This window comes from Eubalaena glacialis, chromosome 3 (assembly GCF_028564815.1).
Source record: "Eubalaena glacialis isolate mEubGla1 chromosome 3, mEubGla1.1.hap2.+ XY, whole genome shotgun sequence".
NCBI classification, from domain to species: Eukaryota; Metazoa; Chordata; class Mammalia; order Artiodactyla; family Balaenidae; genus Eubalaena; species Eubalaena glacialis.
In genome coordinates, this window is record NC_083718.1 from 84384689 (window position 1) to 84408520 (window position 23832).

General features: G+C 40.3%; 1 protein-coding gene across 1 annotated transcript; it reads left to right on the top strand.

Moving 5' to 3' along the window:
* On the top strand, nucleotides 1-23404 carry LOC133087068 (filaggrin-like). Its single transcript, XM_061183831.1, is given in 7 exon segments — nucleotides 1-138; nucleotides 737-3066; nucleotides 21964-22040; nucleotides 22043-22253; nucleotides 22846-23065; nucleotides 23067-23148; nucleotides 23286-23404. Coding segments are annotated over 7 exon segments (3177 nt in total).
* Nucleotides 23405-23832: the final 428 nt, after the last annotated feature.

Sequence of the window (23832 nt, forward strand, 5' to 3'; positions counted from 1 at the left end):
ATGTCTACTCTCCTGGAAAACATCATTGCCATCATCAAACTATTTCACGAATATTCAAAAACAGATAAGGAGACTGACACATTGAGTAAAAAAGAGCTGAAGGAACTTCTGGAAGCAGAGTTTCAGCCAATCCTGAAGGTAAAAGATATTTGCCAGGATTAAAGGGTATATCATTTTTGTTCTGCATCAAACAATCTGTCAAAATATTACTGTGAAATCTTTGTGAGTTGTTTCTTTTGGAAGAGAAACAAATGTAATCTTATTTCAAAACAGATATAATTTGTTCAACTTCTTTATACCTCTATATATACTACACACACACACACACACACACACTGTCTGTGAAAAAATATATATAAATATTTAGTGACAAATGAGTGAAAAACAGTTAGTTAATTCATTGTAATATTCCCCCTAATTTCAAGAATGTAAAGAGGGTACAGTTAAAAGACAATTCAGTTAAGGAATTTATAAAATATTGACACTTGAAGAAGAAGTAAAAAGAACTTGCCCCATCAAATTTTTTGTGTCACCATACTAGTGTTTAAGATTTATTTTTTTAGGACAGTACCAACAGCTCCCTGCTGAATCAGGATAAGATAAATATTATTAAAGAAAAAATTAGGTTCTACTTTCCTGTACCAAGAATTCACATTCCCTAAGTTAACTTTAATTATTTAATTACCCATTTGAGTCAGTCTCATGGACTTCCCCTCTCTGTCTTCCTTGTATACAGAATCCAGATGACCCAGATACTGCTGATGTCTTCATGCATATCCTCGATGTAGATCACAACAATAAAATAGACTTTACAGAGTTTTTCCTGATGGTATTCAAGTTGGCTCAAGCATATTATTATACCCAGAGACAGAATTTCAAGACATTAGGGAAAAAGCAGAAAAAGTATAGATACCATTATGAAGATGATACAGAAGAAGAGGGTAAAGAAGAAAGAGAAAGAAAGTCCAGTCATTCAAGAAGAAGTGATGGAAAGAAAAAAGATAGAACAGAGAGCCCAAGAGGAAGAGGAAAAAACAGACATGGGTCTAGTTCTGGAAGGGAAGGAAGAAGAGCTGACAGAGCTACTTCTCGACACAGACATGGATGTGGGAAGAAATATCATGAATCAAGTAGGGAAAAGAAAAGGAGAGCGAGTTCTACTGAACTAAAAGAAAGAAGTCACATGTCAAGTGTTAGCCCCACCAGGGAATATGAAGGAAAAGAAGAAGAATGTGGTTACGAAAATAAAGGTAGAGGATGTGAAAAATGGATAGGATCAGAGCGTAAGGGCTCATATCAAGTTTGTGAAGAAACTGTGACTATGGATTTTCAATCTGGTTGCAGTACACACCGGGGATCCAGTATCAGTAAGGGCAGCGACAGCAAAGAACATTCACAAGATTCAGGTAGACAACCAGTGAACACTCATAGAAGGTCGCCATCCAGCTCAAGGAACCAACATAGGTCTAACCATGGCCAGTCAGGAGACAGCTCTAGGCATTCAGAGTCACATCAAGGGAAGACAGACGCAAATAGGAAGAGTGAATCTGTCCACGGAAAGTCAGGATCCAGCACTACTCAAAGACAGGGGCACCACCATGAGCAGGAAAGACACAGCTCCAGACACTCTGGAACTGGACATGGACACACCTCAGCTGGATCCGGAAGTGGGAAAGACAGGGAATCCAGTGTTGGTCAGGCCAGTGACAGCGAAGTACAGTCAGGAGATTCAGGTAGATATTCTGTGACCACTCACGGAAGGTCTGGGTCCAGCTCAAGGAACCAACATGGGTCTTCCCATGGTCAGTCAGGAAACAGCTCTAGGCACTCAGAGTTGCATCAGGGGAGGACAGACACACACAGGAAGAGTGAATCTGTCCACGGAAAGTCAGGATCCAGTACTACTCAAAGACAGGGGCTCCATCATGAGCAGGAAAGAGACAGCTCCAGACACTCTGGAACTGGACATGGACACACCTCAGATGGATCCAGAAGTGGGAAAGACAGGGAATCCAGTGTTGGTCAGGCCAGTGACAGAAAAGGACATTCAAGAGATTCAGGGAGATATTCGGTGACCACTCATGGAAGCTCTGGGTCGAGCTCAAGGAACCAACATGGGTTTTCCCATGGCCAGTCAGGAGACAGCACTAGGCACTCAGAGTCACATCAGAGGAGGACAGACACACACAGGAAGAGTGAATCTGTCCATGGAGAGTCAGGATCCAGCACTATGCAAAGACAGGGGCACCACCATGAGCAGGAAAGAGACAACTCAAGACACTCTGGAATTGGACATGGACACGCCTCAACTGGATCCAGAAGCAGTAGGCACAGGGAATCCAGTGTTGGTCTGTCCAGTGACAGTGAAGGACAGTCAGAAGATTCAGGTAGACATTCTGTGACCGCTCATGGAAGGTCTGGGTCCAGCTCAAGAAACCAACATGGGTCTTCCCATGGCCAGTCAGGAGACAGCACTAGGCACTCAGAGTCACATCAAGGGAGGACAGACACACACAGGAAGAGTGAATCTGTCCATGGAGAGTCGGGATCCAGCACTACGCAAAGACAGGGGCGCCACCATGAGCAGGAAAGAGACAACTCAAGACACTCTGGAATTGGACATGGACACGCCTCAACTGGATCCAGAAGCAGTAGGCACAGGGAATCCAGTGTTGGTCAGTCCAGTGACAGCGAAGGACAGTCAGAAGATTCACGTAGACATTCTGTGACCACTCATGGAAGGTCCGGGTCCAGCTCAAGAAACCAACATGGGTCTTCCCACAACCAGTCAGGAGACAGCCCTAGGCACTCAGAGTCGCATCAAGGGAGGACAACACACAGGAAGAGTGAATCTGTTCACGGAAAGTCAGGATCCAGCACTGCTCAAAGACAGGGGTGCCACCATGAGCAGGAAAGAGACAGCTCCAGACACTCTGAAATTGGACATGGACATGCCTCAGTTGGATCTGGAAGTGGGAAAGACAGGGAATCCAGTGTTGGTCAGGCCAGTGACAGAAAAGGACATTCAAGAGATTCAGGGAGATATTCTATGACCACTCATGGAAGGTCTGGGTCCAGCTCAAGGAACCAACATGGGTTTTCTCACGGCCAGTCAGGAGACAGCTCTAGGCACTCCGAGTCACATCAAGGGAGATCAAACCACAGGAAGAGTGAATCTGGCCACAGAAAGTCAGGGTCCAGCACTACTCAAAGACAGGGGCACCACCATGAGCAGGAAAGAGACAGCTCCAGATACTCTGGAACTGGACATGGACACACCTCAACTGGATCTGGAAGCAGTAGACACAGGGAATCCAGTGTTGGTTGGTCCAGCGACGGTGAAGGGCAGTCAGGTGATTCAGGTAGATACTCTGTGACCACTCATGGAAGGTCTGGGTCCAGCCCAAGGAACCAACATGGGTCTTCCCATGGCCAGTCAGGTGACAGCTCTAGGCACTCAGAGTCACAATAAGGTAGGACAGACACACACAGGAAGAGTGAACCTGTCCATGGAAAGTCAGGATCCAGCACTACTCAAAGACAGGGGCGCCACCATGAGCAGGAAAGAGACAGCTCCAGACACTCTGGGACTGAACACGGACACACCTCAACTATTTCTGGTAGCGGCAGACACAAGGAATCAAATATCAGTCAGGCTAGCAACACAGAAGGACATTCAGGAGATTCAGGTAGACAGCCCTTGACCACCCAAGGATGGTCTGCATTCTATTCAAGGAACCAAGGTCATGGTTCAGATCAAGGTTGGAGACATGGAAGCTATGGCAGTGCAGATTATGACTATGGACAGTCAAGGTTTGGCCATTCTCAGGATGGAAGTGTCAGTCATGATTCCAGCCATATGGGAGCCAGGGACAGATCTGAATATAGGAGCATTTATGAGATCCAATATAACAGGCAGTAACATACACCCTGGAACATATGGCCATTCAAATTATATTTCAAAACGGTTGGGGTTTGGACAGTCACATAGACACTATTATTATGAGTGAGAAACTATTAAAGTATTAACCCAAAGAATTGGAGAATGACCAAGAGACAACCTTGAGTCAAGAAAATGTTCATTATACTTTCAGGGAGGTTATCTTTTCTTGTCATTTTTTTAAAAATTAGTTACACTATTTCTTTACATTGGTGATAGTTTCTTTTCATTCTATAGGAAGCTTTGAACTTTATAGTTAGGAACTGGTTAATGGGAGAAAGCAATATCATGGAGTGCTAAATTTGGAAAACCATAAGTATTTGGGGAGGTTGGGGTTAAGTAAGGATTTTTCTTTTGAGAGGTTAAGTTTCAGAACCTCTCCAGATTGGTACATTAATATTTGTAAAAAAAAAAATCAAAGGAACCAATAGTATAAAATCACTGTTCTGTCAGCCAAAGCTGCTATATTAATATTAAGGGTCATCACACCTGCCTCTATTATCCTTCTATTGGAACTCTGTATTATTCTTCATTCATTAATCACCTTGGGCACATAGAATCCAAGAAAAGTGAACTGCATGAAAACTGAAAATAAACAATTGATCATATATCATACTGTGTCTCTTCCATGCTTCTCATAGACCCAAAAAGACTTATCTCCCCATAGTAAGAATGACATATTTTCCTCTGTCACTGAAAACTATATGTCCAAATGGCAGATGTACACCATGCAAAAGAAATAAGGAGTCCAAAGAAGAAAAAATTTAATCAAATCCTATATCATTCTCCAACACAGTCATTGCTTCCATGTAGTCACCATCAGGATGAAAAAAGGCTTAGCTCAATCATAGATAGCATCATAATTATTACAAAACGTCAACCCAAGTGGCTATTAGCAAAGTCAAACCAAGATCAGGAAACAAAATACTGACCATAGGTCCTTCTTACAAAGATACGAAGAGATATTTTCCAATGGAAACTAATGAGAGCAGAAAAACTGTGCTGAAATTTCTTGACAAAGGAAAAGCAATAAAGAAAATCGTCTCCTGTCCTGGAAAGAAAACATATATTCATATATTTTATGACTAGGCAGGAGATCTAATAATTTTAGTAAAAATGTGAACAAGCTTCTACCATTAAAAGGAATATCTCTCTGTGAGAATCATACCCCAAGTTTTCCTTCTCCATGATATCAGACCAGTAGGAATATTAGACAATATCTAGTCCAATGTTCGCATTTTGCAGATGAGTCTATCATAGAAATAATCCATACCAAATACCTCAAGTCCCCAACTCTGAGTTTAGTGGTTTTATAAAACCACTTATAAAAGCTGCCTTTCTTTGACTTTTAGTTAAATAAATTAAGCTACACCTAAATTACCTGTCAAAGTTAAAATGATCTGCAATGTACACAGGGATTGAGTGAAAAGCAACAAGCAAGCTCATTTTTCTAATTAGTCTCTAACAATATTATGTCTATGTTTGTGCTCCATTAGCCAAATGAAGGGAGCACCACCCCCAATGGGAATCCTGCTTCCCTGCTTGAAAGTACTGTCCCCAAATACCCCTACAAAGCTGCAAAGTCCAGACAGTGCCAAGAACACAATCAGCATCCAGTAAATGTTTGCCATTAAGGATGGAATTATAGGCATGATTGAATGAGGGGATGGAGAGTGAGAACCAAGGAAAGAATATTGAGAAAACCCACCGTTACAAGTTCTGCCCAAGTCACATAACAAGTAGGCAGTGGAAACAAAATTTGAAACCCGATTCTATCTTCCAAGTATATGTTCTTCTCACTGAAAAGGAGAGAGTGTTATCAAAGTTTCAATACTTCAAATTTCAGGTAAAATGAAGAATGAAATACGTTCATTGATTTTGGTAACTTGACATTTGGAACGTGGAAACAGTTATTTCTGTGGAGAGGTGATGATGTAAACTTTGTTGGAAAGCTTACAAGTGAGTGGTTTTTAAAGAACTGGAAACAATAAAGGAAGTTCAGAGTAAATACCTAACCACACTTCTCCTGTGAAAAAGCCAAAAATTAATTTCCAACCAAATCCCTTAGGTTTTTCCCATCACTAAGTGTCCTGGGGTAGAGAGATTCTGGGGGTGAAGGCTGGGAAAACAGTCTGCGGGAGATAATTTTTGAGAATTAAGTAGGGATCATATCATGTAATATCTTGGAAGCCGCAGTAAAGAGATTAGATTTCTTTTTTAATTTGTAGTAAAAAAAAACCACATAACATAAAATTTTATCATTTTATCCATTTTTAAGTACACATTTTAGTAGTATTAAGTATATTCACATCGTTTTGCAACCAATCTCCAGAACTTTTAAATCTTGCAAAACTGAAACTCTGTACCCATTAAAAAACAATTCCCTATTTCCCCCTCCCTGCAGCCCCTGGTAACCACGATTCTACCCTCTGTTTATCTTAATTTGACTACTAAAGATACCTCATATAAGTGGAATCATGAAGCACTTGTCTTTTTGTGACTGGCTTATTTCACTTAGCATAATGTTCTCAAGGCTCATCCATGTTGTAGCATGCCAGATATTTCCCTTTTTAAGGCTGAATAATATTCCTTTGTATGTATACCACATTTTGTTTATCCATCTGTCTGTCGGATGGACATTTAGGTTTCTTCCACTTTTTGGCTATTTTGAATAATGCTTCTATGAACCTGGTTGTGCAAATGTATCTTCCAGACCCTGCTTTCAATTCTTTTGGATTGAAATGGGATTGCTGGACCATATGGTAATTTCATATTTAATTTTTTGAGGCACTATCATACTTTTTTTCCGTAGGAGCTGTAGCATTTTACATTCCCACCAACAGCGCACAAGTGTTCCAATTTCTCCAGGTCCTCACCAACACCTGTTATTTTTTGTTTTTTTGATAGTGGCTATCCGAATGAGTATGAGGTGGTATCTCATTATGGTTTTAATTTGAATTTCTCTAATAATTGTGGTATTGCGCCTCTGATCTTTTATATATCATCTTTGGGTAAATATCAATTCAAGTCCTTTGCCCATTTTTTTATTAGTTTTTGTTGTTGTTGTTGATATGTAATAGGACTTCTTCATATATTTTGGATACTAGCCCCTTATGAGATACGTAATTTGTAAATATTTTCTCCTATAACATAGGTTGCCTTTTCATTCTGTTCTACCTTTTGATGCACAAAACTTTTTAAGTTTGATGTAGTCCCATTTGTCTATTTTTGGTTTTGGTGCCTGTGCAGAGGCTAGATTTTATTCTGAACTGATAGGAAGTCTTTGAAGGATTTCGAGCAGTGGAGTGATAATAATCTGATTTTTAATTTTAAGAACATTTTAACTGCCTGATGGAGGATCTATCTCTGTTGGGATTAAAGGCAAGACTGGAAAAAGAATAACAGGAGTCAATACAAAATATTATAGTAGTTGGGATGAGGGCAGAGGTAATAGAGGGAGTAAGAAGTGGTTATAATTGGTATATGTTATAAAAACAGAATCAATAGAACTTGCTGATGGACTGGTTTTGGAGTATAAGACAGAGTGTAGATTCAAGGGTGACTCCCAGATCTTTGGGCTTGGAAGGGCTTGGCTGAACAGTCCTCACTTGGGGTCCCTCATGCAGTTATAAGTAATAGTAGATGTCATCCGGGGTTTCAATCATCTGAAGGCTCAACTAGATCAAACGTACAAGACGGTTCATCCACATGACTGGCAGCTGATACTGGCTGTCAGCTGGGAGCTGAGCTTGGCCACTGACTGTGGGCACCTCTATGTGGCCTCTCCAGCCTGGCAATCCCAAAGAAGTCTGATGTCTTACAAGACACCCAGCCTTCCCCAGAGAAAGCATGCCAAGAAAACCAAGTGGAAGCTGAGTGGTCTTTTCTGAACTAGCCTCAGAAATGACACAGAATCACTTCCTCTTTATTCTATTGGTTACAAGCAAGTCACAAAGTTTGACTCAAATTCAAACAGAAGGACCGCCATCTTTCAAAGAGAGAAATGCCAAACAATTTGAGGATGTGTTTCAAAACCACTACACTTACAATGTCAACTTTTTCTGGGATAAAAATTTTAAAGGTAAGAATGTAAGTGAATCCCTCAATTAGAACATAAATATGAGAGACAGAAGAGAGGCCAGCTTCCTGGAGGTAATGGAATATGTGGAAACTTGGAATACAATTGGATAATCTGTGTGGGCTCAAACATGAAATCTAAGGGACTCAAGGACAGAAGTCAAGCTTGAATATCATCAGCTTAAAGTTAAGATTCATCCAAGGCAACACACCGAATGGGAGAAAACATTTGCAAGTCTTATATCTGATAAGGGGTTAATATCTAAAATATACGAAGAACTCATACAACTCAATAGCAAAAAAACAAAAACAAAAACAAAACAACAATTTGTAAAAAATAGGCAGATCTGAATAGGAATTTTTCCAAAGAATACATACAGATGGGCAACAGATATATGAAAAGACCTTCAACACAACTAGTTATGAGGAAAATGCAAATCAAAATCACAGTGAGATATCACCTCAGACCTGTTAGAATGGCTATTATCAAAAAGACAAGAGATAACAAGTGTTGGTGAGAATGTGGAGAAAAGAGAACCCTTGTGCACTGATGGTGGGAAAGTAAATCAGTGCAGCCACTGTGTAAAACGGTATGGAGATTCCTCAAAAAATTAAAATTAGAACTACCATATAATCCATCAATTCAACTTCTGGGTATTTATCCAAAGAAAACAAAAACACTAACTCAAAAAGATATATGAACCCCCATGTTCATTGCAACATTACTTATAATAACCATGATCTGGAAACAACCTTAAGTGTCCATAAGTAGATAAATGGATAAAGAAAACGTGGCATATATATATATATATATAATATATATATATATATATATATTATATATATATATATACACACACACACACACACACACATGCACACACACATATACACACAATGGAATATTATTCAGCCATAAAAAGGAATGAAATCTTGCCATTTGTGTCAACATGGATGGGCCTTGAGGGCATTATGCTAAGGGAAATAAGTCAGACAGAGGAAGAAAAATACCATATCATCTCACTTACAGGTGGAACGTAAAAGAAAGAAACAAACAAACAATAAAAAGAGAAAACAAGCTCATAGATACAGAGAACAGATTGGTGGTTGGTGGAGGTTGCAGGGTGGTCAAAATGGGTATAGGGTGACAAAACTTATAAACTTTCAGTTGGAAAATAAGTAAGTCATGGGGACATAATGCACAGTATGTTAACTACAGTTAATAATACTGTGTTGCATATTTGAAAGTGCTAGGAGAGTATATCTTAAAAGTTCTCATCACAAGAAAAAAAATTGTGTAAATATATATGGTGATGGATGTTAAGTAGACTTATCACGGTAATCATTTTGCAGTGTATACAAATATTGAATCATTATGTTGTACACCTGAAACTGAAACACAGCAGGACCTTATTATGGTCCTTGCCCCCCACCATGTCTTCAGCCTGCCTTTTGTCTGTGGAAAAACTTTAGCCAAAGAATAACTTTAATCAGAGAAGTGAGAAAATATAGAAACAGAGGAAAACAGTCAAAGGAGACCAAATAATAATAGTTTAGTCATTAAGCATAGTCAAGGACCTTTAGTTCCTCCTTAAGGGCTATAGATAATATTCTGAGCCATATCCTGTGAGCTGTCTTATAGATACTGAAACCCTCACCGGGGGAAGAAGTTAACTACATGATGACCAAGCTGTAGCCATGACATAAGCTGCCACAATTCTGAGAACTGGCCTCAAAGAAATGGAAGCAAACCCACCCTGGAGCTGAAGATTAACCGTGCCTAACACAATCAAGATGATGCTGGTCAGACCACTGATGACCAATTTCAAGATGACTGTCAGAGCTGACTGTACTGTTTCTGCATGTAGCCCCTCCCTCAACCTATAAAAGCTCTTGCCCAATGGTTGCAGGAGGCAGGGAGTCGGCCTTTGGACAGGGGTCTGCCCTCCCTGCCGGTTGCCGGCATCCAAAATAAAGCAAACTTTCCTTTCCACCAAACTTGCCTCCTTATTGGCTTTTGAGCAGCGAGCAGCCAGATCCCACTTTTGGTTACAAAACTAATATAATGTTATATGTCAATTATACCTAAATTAAAAAAAAATTCATCCACAGCTAGCAATGTTCTACTTTACTGGTAGTAACTTGCTATAAGTTGACCTTATTCAAAATACTTAATAACAATGTTATTTTTTTCTACCATAAAAAAAAGAGAATGGAAATTTATTGATTTCTCACTGCACATCACCTTCCTCACAATACAGCAAGGTAAAAAAATTATAATTTACCCTTTACAAATTATAAAACTGATGAGCAAAGACATCAACAATAAGTTATCTAAAGGCGTGAACTGAGTGATAAAGCCTCAAAGCCCAGTCCCTTCTACTACGACATACTGACTAGCACAGTTTCTGACACACAATGGATCCAGATTAGATAACAGTTTCCTTTCTTGACTTCCTCTAAAAAGCAGCTTAGGGTTCCATTTTTAGAGCCTAAAAAGAGAAGGCATATCTTCAAATTCACTCAGCAAGGTCTCTTTCCTTCCTTGGCAGTAAGGCTTTAATAGAAGATAAGTTGAACCTAAAATTCTCAAAATGAAACTTTAACATAATCCAAGCAGAGACTCTTCTTGGTTCTATAAAAATATACTATTAAAATATACTATTAAAATGTACAAAAACATTAATCATTGCCTATGGTGTCATTTCAGGTTCTAAACAAGGGGTGTTGTTCAGAAATCACACCACCAAGGCGACCACTTACTGCTAAGATGTTAACATTTAGGGAAGTAGAGGACATGAGAAGAAAATGAGTAAATTACAATCACGTCCTATGCTATTACCAAAGTGACTCAGTTTTTGGCAATAAGACTGTGGTTTTAATTTAACAAATGATTTATCTATATAGCTTCATATGAAAATGAACAAAATAGTCCCTAGCTCTTTGTGGGGCTATACAGCCATCCGTTTTCACTGCTCTTCCCTTCCAAGGACTTGTTCCACTCTTCTCAGAACCACTCCCAACCTGTCACGTGAGGAAAGGATTGGCAATACATATCAATGGATGTCTGGGCTCTAGACAAACACATTTCCACACATCTTCAAATAGAAAGCTGAGAATAAGGATTAGACTGATCAGAATCCAGATAATACGGTTGTTGGTTGGCTCTTGATGAATATTACTTCATTCTTTCATCAGGAGGATTCAAGGAAATTAAATATTAATCATTTAGTTGTCAGTCTCTATACTAGATGTTGGAGTTACAAAGATGAGACAGATCTGTTCCTTCAAGAGATCACTAACAATGGAGGAAAGACATAATAGCATAAGTAGATTTAAAAAGATATTATTAATGTGCAGCGGTGGTTGAAAAGTATAAGGTGCTAGCTAACTGTATCTAGTGGTAAGAAAGACCTGGTTCAGGGCTTCCCTGGTGGTGCAGCGGTTACGAATCTGCCTGTCAATGCAGGGGACACGGGTCCGGGAAGATCCCACATGCCGCGGAGCAACTAAACCCATGTGCCACAACTACTGACCCTGCGCTCTACAGCCTGCGAGCCACAACTACTGAAGCCCGCGTGCCACAACTACTGAAGCCCGCACGCCTAGAGCCCGTGGTCCGCAACAAGCGAAGCCACCGCAATGAGAAGCCTGTACGCCACAACGAGGAGTAGCCCCCGCTCGCCGCAAGTAGAGAAAGCCCATGCGCAGCAATGAAGACCCAACGCAGCCAAAAATAAAATAAATAATAAAAATAAATATAAAAAAAAATGAAAGACCTGGTTCAGATAAACCTTTTGAATTTAAGAGAAACGTGCACTAAATCTCTAAAAATGGCAGGAAATGTGCCAGGTTGACTTGGGAAGAAGAGTATTCCAGGGGGGTTAACCATCCTGTGCAAAATCCCAAAGATGAAAAAAATAAATAAATAAAGGTCCTCTAAAGGAATTGATAGTAGCTCAGCAGAGCTAAGATATAAGATGAATGTTGGGACATGGCATAAGGTGATTCTGAAATCCTTGGAACCAGATTGAAAGGCTCCTAGTAAGCCATCCTAAAGGATTTGGTCTACATGATCTGATAGGAAGAGCCAACAAAGGGTTTTAAACAGAGAACATGATTACGTTTGCATTTTAAAAGATCATTTGGCGTGAAGACATGGAAGGGATGACGTCAGTGGCAAGAAGACTAGCTAGGAGACCATTGCAATATCTTGGCAAAATTATGTTAGGAGTCAGTAAGAGCAAAGCAAAACTGAATGTCACAGACATGACTGAGATAAAGTGAATATGATTTGGGGATAGATTGAATGTGGTGATTGTGAAAGAGGTAAAGTCTTAGATAATCTACCAGATTTCTGGCTTGGATTTCTAAGTAAATAGAGCACATCAGAGGTGAAAAACAATACCTTAATAGATGAATGTACTTTACTGGGAACTTTCTAACAGTTTTAAAGTTGAATCACATCCCAACCAGTGGTTATAAACTAGTCACCTAAAGGCCAAATCTAGCCTACAGATGTGTTTTATTTGGCCTGCACCATTTTAGCTCAAGTATTCTGAATCTGATTTAGTTGGATGATTCCACATAAAAGCATGCATAGTTGCCTTCTTTCAAAATTGTAAGATAAGGCATGGGTTCATTAGCATCTTTTTCTGAAGACAATCAGCAATACTTAAGAAGTAAGACTGCCACCTACTGGCTGGACATATACCAGCCTGTTCATTCAGAACCATTATATCCACTGTCTCCCCTCCACTGAAAGCTGCCTCATTTATCTAGGTCATCTACCTGCCTGACCCCATTAGGGATATAGATATGTGACCCCCTCCTCCAAGCCTAAAGCACACTGAAGCTCCCCTCACCACTAGCAACCCCCATTTCACCCCACAGTCACAAGGGGAACTTGAAATCAGTCAAGGGTGAACTGGTACAACAATTACACAGTGGGGGTCATTGGAAGTGGGGGTGGACCTTTCAATGATGGTGTAAAGAGGCTTAAAATTCTCTTCCTCTTACCAGATCTCTTATGTGTTCCTTTGTTCTGAGATACTTGGTTGTATTAAGTACAAAGAGGGAATCAGAGTGGGATTAGGAGGAAAGGACTTAAAATAAGCTACTAGTACTAGCCACTCTTCCAGGTCTTAAATTAAAGGACTACAAGAAATTCATGAAGTTCTCCTTGGTCACAAAGTTGATCTGGGTGATAGAGCAGATAGAGGTTTGAGGCTGAACCTTGGGAAGTGTGTATTTCTCTTGCATGTACCCTTGGGTAGCTATCTTCCTGGAACAGAGTTCATAAGCTGTCAGCTATGGGAAGTGAATGAATTTTCACATTAAATTCATTATGAAGAATTCTCAAAAGAAAGGCAAATAGAGTAAGAAAATAAACTATCTTTGCAGAGGGAAACTGCATGCTCCCTGTGGCAGATTTTAAATGGCTACAAATTCGTTGACACTCCTGGCATCAAGAGGTGGAGTCTATGTCCACTCCCCTTGAATCCGGCTGTTCTGTGACTGCTTGGGCCAACAAAGTGGAGTTAAACCTGTGCAATTTCCAGGGCTAGTCTTTAAGAAAACTGGCAGATTGGCCCTAAGAGACTGAACATACAAACAAACAATGGCCAGATCATATATAAAAACAGAACTCTGATCCACAACCTGCAGAAACCTGCCCAGGAAACCAACCCCTTATCTACAATAAACCACCCAGGAAGCTAGCCTGCTATAAGTCAGATTTGTAGTTAGACTGTTATCTCTAATAATAATACAGGAAGCGAAACAATTACTTTTGTAACAACCAATCCAAATGGCCAAGACTCAGCTAATAACTGACAACTTCCCTGAGTTTTATCCCTGACTCCCACTTAAGACCAAACAGATAAAGCCAAATATGCACCCCCATCCAATCATACAGGATGTTCTATTTCTAATTAGCCCACCTACAGCTTCCCCATGCCAATGGGGAATGTGACTTTAGACAGCAGATCACTTTTCATTTGGAGGAGATAGAGCACATAACACAGGACACCTAAAGTCAGTCAAGGACAAAAAGAGGAAAGGATAAACGCAATGTTTTGGTTTTTAACCATTTGGAAACATAGTCATTCCCCACCTTCACCCCATTCCCCTAACACTATTTTCTTCTTACCATGTTCCTGGCTCTTGTGTTATGTTTTTCCAGTAAGGTCTTCATTCATAGGGTCTGAAAATACAGAGGAAAGCAAAAAGCAAAAAAGCACTATTTGGAGGAACTCTACTCACAAGTCACAATTTCCCTGAGGCTGTGCTCCAAGTGACATGAAAAACTACCATGGTTTTCCAAAGTTTAGGAAGGGGGTTGGGCAGCACCCAGATCACACTGCACCCACTGCATTATGCTTCATGAGGTCTCCAGGGAAGTATCCCCTAAAATGAAAAGTCCTGAAAAAGACATTTACATTCTTAGATCTTCTCTTGCTGGAAGCACATACAAGTACATAAGTTCACCCAATTAAGACAGTCAATATTAGGCTGACAACTAAACTCTGATAATTTTATAATAAATTACTATCTATGAGTTTTAATGTAACTAAACTTTGAGGCAATGTGCCAGATAACTGACAGAATTAACTTATTTAATACTCTCCACGGCCCTTTAAAACAGGCATTTTACCCTCACCTTAAAGATAAGGAAACAGACTCAAAAAGGCTAGGTAACTTGCCTGACGTCATAGAGCCATAAATGGAAGAGCCGGGGGCAAACTCAGGTGGGTCAGACTCCAAAACTTTAGCAGCTGACATTGTTCCAGGTTGGCTTGTGGCCTTGTCTACTCAAGAAGGGCAACAATATAGTGGCGGGTGTGTTTTTTAGGTCAACCCCATTATGTAAACTTACCTCACAAGATTTTTTTAAAATAGGAATTGTTACCGAGTCCAAGATCGTGCTGCTCACCACATAACAGGCCAACAAAATGGAGATGAGGTGTTGAGGCAAGGATTAATGACTTTATTCAGAAAGCCAGGCATCCGAGAAGATGGTGGACTAGCATCCTAGAGTACCATCTTATCGGGGTCTGGATGCTAGTTTCTTTTATAGAACAGAGACGGGGAGGAGGTGAGGAAGTAAAGTAAAAAGGCCATAAGTCTTGCAAAATATCTCCTGGTTTTGGCCATCCTCGGGGAGGGGATGTGTTAACTTCTTCTTTCCTGCAGCCATTCACAGGTGGGCAGGGTCAGGGTGTTTCCCTGTGGGCTGAACAAAGGCACTTTGGTTTAACGTTCAGGCAGAGGCGTAGGGTTCCCCGAGGCCGGCAATTATGTATGCCTATATCTATAGACAGAACAAAAGCAATGAAAAGCAAAGGTCAAAGTAAAAGAAACAGATCCAACATGGAGTCAGAGTTTGTTCCTCCCTGTTACAGAATTGCATTAAAAAAAAAAAATTAGTTGAAATATAACCATACTACACATGAATTACATATAATTCAGTGATAGTTATCTTGAGTGACAGGGGTACACTGTGCATGAGCACTAGTAAAAAAGTGGGAGAAGAGTTGGTGTGCTCACCACCACTGGGGATACCACTAAAAATGTCTGATCCAGCCTGAAGGCATTTTGCCCTAAATTGGTTAGGAAATCCCAAAGTAGAGCTGGGAAACTACAGGAAACTGTGAACACAGTTCAATACTGAGATGCTGATGAAGGAATTAAAATGCTGACGGAGAGACTAAGCCAGGCTTCACCATGAGATCAGCACTGCTTGAGGAATCAGCTTTTTCAACATAAAAACACATCACTGGTGACACGAGGTCATGCTTGAAGGCCTTTTGGAACTGTATCTCAGTAATTATTCTGGTTTTATAGAGGTTCACAGCTCAGGATAATTTTTATACTATTGTTATTTTCTGCTACCTTTTGAATATCCTCCCCCAACTTATATGTGGGCAGGAAATCACAAATAATGTGCAATGTGGTATAGACAGAGTCTTGTGCAAAGCAAGATCAATAATCTCGAAGATATGGGATGCTATTTTATTCCTAAGCTCAGATTTTAATATTTATCATTATTAAAATGATCTCTGTTAAATTTTCATTCCAGCCTATAATATCTTCAGTGGTATTGAATCTTACATACAACATATTGGCCACCTATTCACACTGTTGTTTAAGTCACTGATTAAAATGGTGACTACACACAATCAAGGGAACCAGCACACGAGCTAACCACCCTGCAGACTGTTAGCAACCCATGAGTCAACAAGATTCAGAAACCCTTCCATCATATGGACAGACCCTGCCACCATTCCCCTGAAGGCCTCAGCCACCTCATAAATTTCCATTAAGGTGGCTGGAGTCATTAAGTGACAAAACCCTCTGAATAAGAGAAGAGGCAGACAAAGAGAAAAGAAATGTAAGAGAAGCTAATGCTGACAAGGAAGAAAAACATGGATTTTTTTTTGTCCTTTTATTATGCTTCAGAGAGTATTTGATACAGGGCAGCATTTCCCTCACTGTGTTCCCTAATAATACACGTTCTTCAAAAGAAGAATTCCAAGGGGAAAAACATTTGGGAAACCCTGGTTAGACAAGGGTCTTAGGTACAGCACAGCTTCTCAGAGTCAGAGCCTTTAATAGTCTAATGCACATTGTACCTCCAAGAGAATTGTGTGTGCTTTCCCTAACGGTCTGAACACTATAACTTATTTTTCACAGAGCACCTATTAATACCCTATATCCCTGATGGTATGAGGATGAGCAAATAGGAGACTTTATCATGGAGATGGGGACACAGTAATGAGGGTAATGGGATGACAGATCCATGAACAAACAATTAGAATACAATGTGACAAGAGCCATGGGAAAACCCTATGTAGATGCAAGTGATTTCAGTAGAACAAACGACCTCAGGGGAAGTCACATATAAGCGATGACATTTCAGGAAGATCTTACAGTATATATAGGAGAGCTTGTTGGGCAGAGAAGAAATACAGCAGAGGAAACAGCATGTGCAATGACATGAGATCAAGAGTGAGGGTGGTATGATCAAGGATAGTAGTTAACATTCAAAGGGACAATCCCATAAGAGACAGTTCGTAGAAGAGGAGGTTAAAAAAGTGGATTCCTGTCTGATTTCAAGGTGGCTTGAGGGCCCAAATTTAAAATAATTTGAATTTATTCTATAGGCAAAAGAGAGACGCCACAAGCTTTAAGGCAGGGAAATGACATGATAAGGTTTGTTTATAAGAAGATGAACCTGGCAGCAGTATAGAAGGGATAGTAGGAAGATATCCTGGTGGTAGAGAAAGACTGATTACAAAGCTGCTGGAAATGGTCAAGATGCAAGGTGACCAGGGTCAAAATCAGATCAGCAGTGCTAGGACAGAAGAGGGCTGGGTCCAGGAGACAAGTCTGCAGTAGGACTGACAGGATAGGATGTGATGGTCATCTGTGGATGAGGGTGGGATAAAGGGGGAGAAATGAAGAATGACTACAGAAGTTCTTAGCCTGAGACACTCAAGAACGATGATGTTACTGATATGACAGTAGACAAGAGGAGAAAAGATACTTCTCATTATATATTATAATGGAATCAGTTTGAACCTCTTAGGTTTCAGATGACAGGGATATCTAAATACGTGAAGAGAACATATAGGCAGTGAGATATAACGATCTAGAAAAAAAAAGTGCAAGTTTGAGCATGTCCTGCAAAGAGATAGTGGTGTTTTTATAGGAGTGAACACACTGTATATGGCACGTGTCTGATATTCCAGGGTAATAACAATGATAAAAAGAGAAAAGTAGACCCTCCTCCCAACTTGGGATGATATAACTAAATTTTTGCACCTCCAATGTCCTCTCTGTTCTCATTTACCACAGTACTTCAAAGACTACTATTAGTGATTTAATTATCTCATAGGCAGGTGTCTTCAATACTCAGAGATGGAATTCACAGTAACCAATGAGGTCACACTAAATCCTAGCTGGGCACCCTCCTTTTTTACACTCTTTACCTCTCCTGGATTTCAGAGCCCTCTTACATATGCATATTCTATCATTCTCAGTTCAAGGATCACTGCTCTTCAGCAAATATATATATCAAGCATTGTTAAGTCACCATGGCAGACACAAGAACGTATAAGGGATGACAGATGTATACAAGGAACTTGTGATTTCCAGAAACTCTTCTGTAAAATTTCTGGTAGAAAGGACTAATATTAATCTAAATCTGGAGGTTGCTAATATAAGCAGAAATGAGTACTTAAAGAAGTTGTGAAATAAACAGTAGAGAAAGAAAGGTGGAGATAAGGGTGGATCAGAATATGATTACGAATGAATTAGACCATCTCATAAAGGATGGCTCCTCCTGAGAATGAAGCTTTCGTTGCTATAAAACGGCCACTCTCCTGACCTTCGTTCGGCACCCTGCCAGCTCCTTCAGTCCACACCCTAACTTGAACTTTTGGCAAACTACGTAAGAAAAAAATCTATCCAACTATTCCTACTTAGTATTACCCAAGATGGAAATCTAGGAATGTGCTCTAAGGCATAATACCACTGGGAGCTTAGCTTTTTTTTCTTTATTTTATGTTCCCTATTATCATAAGATTCCGTATAGAAAGGAAACTAAGGACAGAAATGTACCTTTTCTGAGATTACTCAGTACTCTCTTTGCAGTGCTGCATTGTACAGCCCTAAGAAATGGCAGGCCAAAAGAGGGTCAGCATTATCGATAGTCTCTACTATCTTCAGAGAACTTTATCTAAATGTCATACAGCTCTTACTGCCTCCTGCACTGTTGAATCTAAAGATGCAGGAAATTCTTGTGTCCTCCTACAACCTTTGGGATATATGATAATTTAGACAAGGCTTCAGTGAGATAGAAGCTGATCTTAGGAGACCAATCCCATGACTCTTTATTATCTAGATTAACGATAGCTAAATTCTAATTCAATGATTCATCTAATCCTAATTCAATGATTCCATTTTTTCAGGTAATATTTATTCAGTTCTACCATTGAACAGGTGCTTTCATATACGTTGGAGATACAAAGATGAATAAGCTGTGGAGATACAAAAATCCGTAAACTAGCCTCACAAAGATCACTTACCACATGAGACAATCCCATAAAATGCTAACTATAATTTAGTATATTACATGATATGTGTAGAACGAAAAGGACACAGTATGAACAGTGCTAAGGAAAAATGAAGGAAGGAGACCCTACATAGATTAATTTGTTCAATTAATTTGTTAATCTTCATTTGTACAATCATGCAACAGATATTAATAAGTGCCTACTCTGAGCCAGACTCTATTCTAGGTTTTGGGTTTACTGCAGATGGCAAAACAGATAAAATCACTCTCTCAAAGAGCTTATTCTGTTGGGGGAGATAGGTACTACACAAATTTCAAATGGTAATAAATGCTGTAAAGAAATAAATGTGTCAGAGTATCAGGAAGGGGAGTTACTCTGAGGAGGCATCATCTGAGCACAGACCAGAATTACAAACAGAAGTCAGCTATGTGGAGAACAAAGAATCAATAACCAAGTCAGAGAACAAGGTCTTCTGGAAGGTACAGGCTGAAAAAGACACGATATTCTTCTGAGCTGAAAACTCAGTGTGTCTTCAGCATGGTGAAAAAAGGGAGAATAGAGGTACAAAATGAGATCAGAGAGGCAGATGGGGATCCAATCACAAAGAGAGTAGTGGTAAGAAGTTGTCAACTAAGTATGATGAAAAGTTCTTAGAGTGTTTTAAACAAGAAAGTAACATTTTGATTTACATTTTTTAAACTTCAGTCTATTACTGTATTGATAGTAGATCATGGAATAAAGCAAAAAGAAAGAGGGAGACTAATTGCACAGTATAGTTGAAATGATGATGGCTGGGACTAGGTTGGTGGCAGTAAAGATGGAAAAAAGGAGATAAATGGAGGATATTTTGAAGGGAAAGTCAATGGGACTTGTTGATGTACATTAAAGATGTGGAAAACAGAAATGAAGGATGACTTCTAACAATTTAGTCTGACAAAGCTGAGAGATGATGGTGCCTTTTCTGGTTCCATTTACTTTGGTCATGTTAAGTTTGAATGCCTACAAACATCTGGAAATTCAAAAAGGCAGCTGGATAACATCCATGTGCCAAACTGAGTGTTCATTTTTACTGCTTGATACCTTAGCAGCATTTAGCACAGTTGACCTGTCCCTCCTGATTCCTCCTGGCTCCCATGGACCCCTCCTACTTCATTGTCACTACTTCTGGGTCTGCTTGGCTGGCTCTGCTTGACCTCTAAAGGTTGAAGGTCTCTACAATTCTATCCTTGGCTTTTTTCCTTATACAGCTACACATCTACTAGGTTGTCTCAACCTAGTCGTTTGGCCTGCCATCAGTATGTCAGTGAGACAGCTATAGTCAGTCCAGTGATAGTAAGGGATAATCAGAAGATGCAGAAGAATAGTCAGTGTTCCCCCATGATCAGTTTTAGTATGGCAATAGGCAATATGGATCCAGCACAAGAGGAAAACAAAACTCTCATCATGGTCAAAGAGGAAGCAACTCTAGACAGTCAGGATCTCAGCAGGGCCGAATACCCAGTCTTGGATAGTTTGGTTCTATGCAAGAAAATATGGGTCAAGTATAAGAGGACATGCATCCAATCATGGACAGTCAGGAAAGAGTTCCAGACATTCAGCATCATCTCATAGCAAATCATTACCTATAGAGTCTGGAATCAGTACAAACAGACAATGGTGCCTAGTATAGTCAATCTAGTGATAGTGAAAGACAATCAGAAAACTTAGACAGTCAGCATCAACCCATGAACAGTCTGGGTGTGGCCATAAACAATCAAAGTCTGACAAAATAGGAAAACAAGGCTCTAGCCTCATGCTAGACTCTCAGGACCAACATCTACCCATGGACAGTCTGGATCTACACATGTAGAATCTAGGCCCAACACAAGAAGACATGGATCCAGCCACAGTCATTTAGGAGAAAGCTCCAAATACTTCTCACAGACAATCATCACCTCTGCAGTCTAGATTCAGTACAAACAGTAGAGATATAACTTTACTCAGTCCAGTGGTAATGAAGGACAGTTAGGTGACTGGATAGACAGTCACTCTCTTCCCACAGTCCACCTGAATATAGGCATGGGCAGTCTGGATCTAGCACAAGAAAAAGAAATGGCTCCAGCCATGGACAGTTAAAAGATAGGCCAGGGACTCATCAAAGATGGGTATCCACTCAATCTGGGTCTTCCAATGAAGAATCTGTGTTCAACACATGGGAAAGAAATGGATCCACCTATGGACAATCAAAAGGCAGCACTGGAACTTCAGGGTCAACTCACAGACAAGCACCATTAATATTCTGCAGACATTAACAGTGATGCAGACATCAAGAGACACAGTTATACCCAGGCCAGTAACGATGAAATACAATCTGGAGATACAGAGAAAGAATCACAATAAACCCACTGGCAGTCTGAGTATAGACAAAGATAGTTGGGCTCTAACACAAGAGAAAAACAAGGATTGAGTCTTAGAAACTGAAAAGATAGCTCTATAAACCCTATGAACTCTAGGGCTTGTCAGAGCCAGACATCCACTAATGGTCACTCTGAATTTACAAATGAAATCTCAGGATCCAACTCTAGAAAGAGACAAACAGCCAACCATGAACAGACATGAGAGCTTTGGAAAATCAGTGTCCCATCATGGCCACATAAAAATTCATGAACAGTTGGGTCTAGTCATGAAGAGGCTCAGATAGAGAGTGAGGATTAATCCATGAAAAGTTTAGGTCCAGCATAAAAAAGAGACAAGTATCTAGCCATAAAAAGGAGATGGCAGTGGACATTCAGGGTCTACATCCACACAGCCTCTACCACTGTAAGCAGGAAACAGACATCAGTTATAATCAATCTAGTAATAGTAAAAGGCAATCAGGAGATTGAATAGACAGTCAGCTTCCACTCATGGTCAGTCTGAGTGTAGTCATAAGCAAACTTGGTCCAGCACAAGAGGAAGACAAGGCTCTACCAAGGAGAATTAGAAGACAACTCTAGACATTCAGAATGTCAACATGGCCAGACAGCAATTCATGGACATTCTGGGTCTACCCAAAGAGAATCTGAGTCCACTATAACAGGAAGACGTGTACAGTATTTGGCTATGGAAAATCAGGAGATAGCTCTGAATACTCCAGTTCTGCTTACAGACAATCTGCACATACAAGGTCTAAATCAAGTGTAAGCAGACACTGAGGATCCAGTTATAGTTGATAACACACAATCAGGAGACTCACATAGAAAGTCAACATTAGTCCATGCATGGTCTGAGTATGATTATGGACAGTTGTGAAACAGGAAGTCAGAAGATGGGTTTATATACTCAGAGTCTCACAAGAACAGACACACACTGGAAGACAGGCTGGACCTACTCATGAACAGCCCAGATCTGGCACCAAAAGCATATAAGGTAGTTATGGACAATCAAGAGATAGCTGTGGACACTCAGGATCTACCCACACACAATCATTTACAAAGTCTGGCTATAGTATCAACAGAGAAGGGGGATCCAGTTATAGTCAGTCCAGTATATTGAAGGACAATCAGAAAACAGGGAACAACAGTTTTCACCTTCCCATGGTGAGTCTGAGTATGGATCTAGTAGCACATGAGGAAGAAATTACTCTAGCCATGGGAATACTGGAGATAGATCAGGGTTCTATCAAAAATGGACATTTATTCAGAGGCAAGCTAGGTCTACCCATGCAGAATTAGAGTCTAACACAAGAGAAAGATATGGGTCTATTTATGGACAATCTGGGTCATCCCACAGGCAATCATCATCTACACAGACTGGATCTGGAATAAGCAGACGGCAAGGATCCAGTTACAGTCAGGCCACTGATAGTGAAGGGCAATCAGAAGATTCAGAGAGACAGTCAGAATAAACCCATGGGTGGTCTAAGTCCAGTTCAAAAAACCAGTATGAATCCACTCATGGCCAGTCACTACACAAGTCTAGATATTCAGGGTCTCATCAAGGCCAGAGAGCCTTCCCATGGACACTCAGAATCCAGCAGAGGAATAAATCAAGGATCCTGCCACAAGCAGTCAAGACATAGCTCTGACACTCAGGGTCTCTTGAAGGGCTGATGACAATTTATGGACAGTCTGATTCTTCCCATGGATCATCAAGACCAAGCATGAAAGAAAGATAAAGATCCTCCGTGAACATACAGGACACAGTTCTAGAGACTCAGCCTGGGTACGCAGCAAGCAGACATCGAGGATCCAGTTCCGGTCAGGCCAGTGATAGTGAAGGGAAATCAGAAGATTCAGAGAGAGCATCAGCTTCAACTCACAGACAGTCTGGATGCAGACATGTGAAATAGCATGCAGGAGGACAAAGAGATAGGTCCATACAGTCAGAATCTCAAAAGAGCCAGAAAGCCACTCAGGGACAGTCAAGATTCAGCCCAGCAAGCACATAAGCCTCTAACTAGGAGCACACAGGAGACTGCACTAGATATTCACAATCTCATCATGCCCAGATATCCACCAATGGACAGTCTGGGTCCACCCATGAGAGATTTAGGTACAGGACAACAGAAGGACATGTATCCAGCTATCAACAATCAGAAAATAGCTTGACACTCAGGGTCAGCCTACAAACTTCATCCATACAATCTGAACCTAGTAAAACTAGAAAATGAGCATACAATTATTGCCAGTTTAGTGGTGGTGAAGGAGACTCAAATAGAGAGTCAACATAAACCCATGGACAATCAGAACCCAAAAAAATAAGCCCCCCAAAAGACCA